Source organism: Doryrhamphus excisus, linkage group LG4 (genome assembly GCF_037039965.1).
Source record: "Doryrhamphus excisus strain RoL-2023G ecotype Guam linkage group LG4, RoL_Dexc_Guam_v1.1, whole genome shotgun sequence".
Taxonomy (NCBI): domain Eukaryota; kingdom Metazoa; phylum Chordata; class Actinopteri; order Syngnathiformes; family Syngnathidae; genus Doryrhamphus; species Doryrhamphus excisus.
The window spans coordinates 5,692,044-5,698,043 of NC_136360.1; the positions used below are offsets into that span (position 1 = coordinate 5,692,044).

At 41.0% G+C, this 6,000-nt stretch overlaps 1 protein-coding gene across 1 annotated transcript; it reads left to right on the top strand.

Moving 5' to 3' along the window:
* Positions 1–4,160: 4,160 nt before the first annotated feature.
* foxq1b (forkhead box Q1b) lies at positions 4,161–5,564 on the top strand. Its single transcript, XM_058074076.2, has one exon. The coding sequence runs from the start codon at positions 4,272–4,274 to the stop codon at positions 5,139–5,141; it is 870 nt and encodes a 289-aa protein (XP_057930059.2). The 5' UTR covers positions 4,161–4,271; the 3' UTR covers positions 5,142–5,564.
* Positions 5,565–6,000: the final 436 nt, after the last annotated feature.

The window sequence follows — 6,000 nt, forward strand, 5'->3', positions numbered from 1 at the left end:
ACAAATTCCAGAGCAGCCCGGCCTTTGGCTAGCAGGCTACCAGTGTACGCTTCCTGGTGAAATACGTAAACAGACAAAGATAAGTAAATAAGAGTTGCTACGAGCTGGAACTATTAAATCAGCACCTCCGTCAAAAAGAAACTTTCATTTTTTTTAAATGTCATCATAATCCGGACTGTTTGAACTGATACTGTTGTATCAGTTCGCCCCTTGTTCTCTGCGTCTGCGTCTGGTTCTGTATGGTTTGAAACACAATAATCAGAAAAAATGTAATACATTAGATGAAATATAGGGAATCTTCCATTAGGCCAAAGCATTCACACAACCCCCCTGGCGTACTTCGACAGATACAGTGGCAGGCAGACATACACATGTACATGTGACTACTTCAAACAAAAATGAAAGGAATTCATGTGGTTGCTGAGGTTGACTGTGAAGTAAAGACACATCGGTAATTCCCAATGTGTCCCAATGAAGCATGTCTACCATCAGAGTCTTTGTCAAAAATTAAATCTGCTGCAGGGAATCTTGGGAATTTCAACTACGCAGCACCTTTTGTTGCTGTTGTTGCCTGCCATGCTTGCACACAGTTTGTACTTTGTTTATACAAAGACATGGGGGTTGGACACTCTTCACTCAAATAGAAGAAAGAAGACGAAGATGAGATACAGGTAAGAAGTCATCCAGAGACATGCAGACAAGAGTTAGCGTGTGAGCGCAAACCGCGACAAAGGCGGGGTTATTTTTGGAGCAGTGAAGGATTTACCCGATGAATTTACATTACTGGAATTCCACTCGTGTCAACACTTTGACAAGTCATCTTCTCCTTGTTCACAGGAGACACTTTAAATGTCAATAGACCGACTAAAACAACAAGGTGCCAATTTTAACAGACGCATGCTAACGTGTTATATAAGCACAGTGCGACCCTGCGTTACAACTGAGCGGCCTTCTTCTGACCTTGTTGACTTCTCAATAGCACCAATTTTATGACGTCATACATCTAATCTTTCATCATTTCATAAATGTAGGAAAAACATCTTCAGACTCTGATATCAAATGACCAGAGTGAAAATAAAAAGGGAAAAACAGGTGTGTTACCAGTCGTTGGATTCCCATCAACACAGGGGTGTGGAGCTGCTTTGGCAGAGTACCTGAAATCAGATACAGCCTCATCATTCCAAACATATATAAATACGATCACAGTCCATAAAGTCAGCCAAAACTAAATGCTAGGACTTTCTTTAACATCTTTCACTATCAGAAAATTGGTAACCCGGGTAAACCCGGGTAGTGAAGAAGCTATCAGTAATTGCTGAGACATGGGAGAAGGGTTCTTTAAAAGGATTATTGGTGTTTACATGGGTTACTGCTAATATTTGGACTGCATGTACGTAAGTTGCTGTTTTGTGTCTGGCATTTTCCTGTTTTTGCTTTGTGTTCAGTTGATTTGGTTTAGTGGCTGGGGCGGAATTTATGAGGCAGGTGGACGGCGTCAGTAATCAACTCCATTCATAAACCTTGCACCCACACCAGGAAGGCGTTCTGTGCCAAACATGTACAGCTTCCTCGCATCATTTTGTACCTTTTACATTTGACTATTTGTTGTATCTCATGTAGCTTGTAGTTTTTGTAGGAATGCATAACTCGAGTGTCTGCCTCCTGGGCTCCAAAAACTTTGATCGTTCATGTTGAGCTTCCATATTTCTTGTCCATTTGGGACACTTCTCCAAGGTACATGATTGATTGTGCCCAGAATTTCCCATTTTTTTCCATGGACAATCCTGGATTTAAATGATGGCTGAACTTTAAAAACCTACAGTAATGACCTAGTTATAGTGGAACAGTATGCGTTAATCACGGTTCCCTACAAAGTTTGGTTTTAAGATCACGGGTCGATCAATCCAACAACCAATCCAACGTAAGTCAACAGCTATATATGCTAAATCTTCTCAACCAAACAGGCAATAAAGAAAATGAGTGAAATATCTAATATTCCATCAGTAATAAATGTTATATGTGGAATATGCAATACAAAACGTGTGTAGTTCCCTGGTATAAGTGTATGTCAAATGAATGACAGTGTTGAACTTGAAGGAAGTTCTCAGGTGCCAGCAAAGTCTAAAAACCCAGAGAAGGCATGTTAATGGTTATGATTGGCCCGAGGCCAAGCTCATAACTCACTTCAGCCTCTCTGCATCACCATCCCTGATGAAAGATGTTGCTACAAAACATTCGTAGGACAAACATCTATTTGCTTTACAAGCTTTTGTTTATGTAAAACCGATTTAACTGGCTGTATAGTCCACACACAATGTCAACTTTAGCTATTAGTATTAGTCTGTTGACAAATACGTATGACGCACGATAACATGCATGATTCATCATCACTGTCACATGTCAAGTGAATGCTCTGATAATAATAACCATACCAGGATATGTAATGTATATTCGCCAGTAAAGTAAAGAGTTTGGTTCCTCAAAACCACATGCATTCAAAAGAGTAATACATTTATGTCACTGTAATGCCTCACAGTCGCCCAGCGTTTCTTTCTTCTGTTGTATCACTGCACGCTATTGCTTGTCCTAAACAATGGACAACCAATACCAATATGTGGTGAAGAAGAAGCCATCTTGTTTACATATGTGTTCCACCATGCGAGCTTCGCAGCCATCTTCAAAGAAAAAGTATTGTATTGTATATATGATGTTGTAAAACTTGCAGCGTGTATACAGTAATCCCTCATTTATCGTGGTTAATTGGTAATGGTAATGGTATTATTTCATTTGAACAAGCATCAGATTACAATTGAGTGCATCACATAATCAGTTCACAGTTCCACATGTCCAAAAGGAGTAGGAAGAAGCAAAGCTTATTAAATCCTACCCCTCCATCTGGTACGTTTACAATCAGTAACTGTTACATTTGTTCACTTCCTGCTTTCCCAATATAGTTTTAAGTTTGTTTTTGTTGTTTTTTTTTGTCACGTACCAAAGTACGAGGTGATATGACCATCCAATGACATAATGGGTACCATAGTAAGTGTCAATATAGTGATATATATAGCACATCATGACTGGTTCAAGACTCTTCATCCTTGTATTTAGCAAACATCAACTGCTTGTATTGTTTCTTGAATTCGCTCATTGTTGTGCATTGTTTGAGTTCCTTACTCAATTCATTCCATAGTTTGATTCCACATACTGAAATGCTATGGCTTTTTGACGTAGTCCTAGCATATAAGGGTTTCAAATTTAGTTCTTCCCTGAGATCATATTTCTCCTCTCTTGTCGAGAAGTATTGGATGACATTTTTAGGTAATTGGTTATTTTTAGCCTTATGCATTATTTTAGCTGTTTGAAGATGAACTATATCAGCAAGTTTAAGTATTTGTGATTTTAGAAATAAGGAGTTAGTATGTTCTCTGTAGAGTTATTAATTATGAATTATCCTTACTACCCTTTTTTGCAGTACATTTAGCGAGTGAAGATTGCTTTTATAGTTATTACCCCATATTTCCACACAATAAGTAAGATATGGTAGAACAATAAAGAGTGTGGAGTGATTTCTGATTGAGAACAATTGGTGCCAGAGATAAGTGGAATAAGTCAATTTTGGTGAGGTAGGATTCCTTATTTATATTTTCATAGTTAGAGCATAGAAAACATGTTTACGATCTTCTAAATGAGGTTTTTAACATTATTAGAGCCCTTGAGACATGAACTAACACCCCTATAGTATACTGTATTACCCAATATAGTAGGCATAGTAAGCCAATTGAGACATAAATAAGACTTGTGCTTGTGTGTGTTTCTCGGTGAAGTAGCATCAGTAAACAGTAAGCGTGCAAAGCTGTTCTTGTAGGTCTATTAAAAATAATGACTTGACATTATAATAAGATTTTTTTATTATTATTATTATTATTATTATCAGTCTTTGCCCAAATATCCCTTATTTTCAAATCCCAATGTGTACAGTGTGTGGTTTACAGGTAAGTCAGCGTTCCCCTCCCTGGCGTGACTCGGTAGCGTCCAATTGTAAACATTGCATATCAGTCAGTCCTTCCAATGTAAGAAGTGGAAGCCCCGCCCCTGGGCCGTCCCTTCCCGGGCTATTATATTATAGCAACACCGGCGTGTCTCTGGAGACAGATCTGTTTTGTGCTGCTCAGACAGAGGCGCTCCAGGCAAGTCTTTCCACAGACAGTCTGGTATCAGGGCTCGTCCACCTGTTCTGCTCACACATCAAGAGCTTCTGTGTGGAGAGGAAAATGAAACTTGAAGTCTTCTCTGCACATCACTTTGCTCAGAAGCCACTGGAGTTGTGCGTGGACACAAACGCGGGAATCCCGTCTCCTCTCTCCGGAGACGAACTGGGGTCAGACGGGGACTGCGTGGCCAACAGCCCGCCACCTGCTGCGAATCAGGGCGGCGACCTGAGCAAAGGGAAACCTTACACCCGCAGACCAAAGCCTCCGTACTCCTACATCGCCCTCATCGCAATGGCTATCCGGGAGTCCAGCAAAGGCCGTCTCACCCTGGCAGAGATCAATGACTACCTAATGAAGAAGTTTCCCTTTTTCCGCGGCACCTACACCGGCTGGAGGAACTCCGTGCGACACAACCTGTCACTCAACGACTGCTTCCTCAAAGTGTTGCGGGACCCGTCCAGACCTTGGGGCAAGGACAACTACTGGATGCTGAACCCCCACAGTGAGTACACCTTCGCTGATGGGGTGTTCCGCCGCAGGAGGAAGCGTATCGCCAAGAGGTCCCCTAAGGAGGAGAGCCAGGACATCACCGGCAAAGACACGCATCTTCCCGCCCAGGAGGAGAGGGTGGGGGCTAAGTTCTCCAGCTCCTTCGCTATCGACAGCATCCTCGGCAAACCCTTCAGACGGCGGGAAGACGACTACACGAATCCACAAGCACGTGGACTTTTCTGGCCCGGAGGGGCTCACGTGCTGCCCTATGCTATGAACTATCCGCTGCATCACAGCTACCTGTCGGAGTCCGGCAGTGATGACGTCACAAATCTCCATCACAAAGCACCCGCAGTGGCCAGACCCGAGGCCGCTTCCCACGCGCTTAAGACGCCCCCAAAGGCGGGCTGCTTCCATATAGACTACCTGCTGTCATAAGACACACAGAGTGGCCAAATGTTAACACAAAATATGCACTTTTGTGCTTGCTTTTCACATCAAAACTACTGCACTCATCCCACAGTACAAACAAACAGCGTGTTGTCATTGTGGTGATGATTACGTTTATCCCACCCAGGACATTTCACTGACGTAAAGGTGTGTTACAAGTGTTTGTTATTCATCGTGCATTCGTCGTTTCTGCTGTTGACGGTGACAAAGGGCCGTGTTGAAACATAAAACAATGTATTTATATGTCCGTGGCTTGTATAAAATGCTGTATAGGATATTGTAAGATAATGTAAACAAATTCATGGAATGACTGAGCTACATTGGAATGACGTAGCTGCATTAGAAAAGCCAGAGGTTTTTCCAATGTTTGACTCACGCATGCCTGGTAGCTTTCTGAATAAAACAAGTTAATCAATCACAGTGTGATCTTTTTTCTTATAGAGGGTGGAATGGATCGGTGTGCAATTGAGTGCAGATGGGTGTACAAATGTGTATAATTTATAATATAAATAAAGCAATGGCAACAACAATAGTAACTAAATAAGAATATAGTAGCATTGGTGGAATTGCTGTTATGTTTATGTTATAAGATAATTGAACAATTATAGTGAGGCATTATAGTTAGGCAGCTGTTTGTGTGGCAGAAAAAAAAACAGAATAAACTGGAAAGAAATAGAATAAGGAAATAGAATAAAGCTGTACAACAGCTGATGCATTTGTTGTGAAAATTAATAATGTTGAGGTAATCAGACAAATATATGTGTTATAAATAATCAGCAATAATCGTCAAATTCCCAGCATATATTTTCGAAATCATTAAAACATTTCATTATCAACACACTATTTA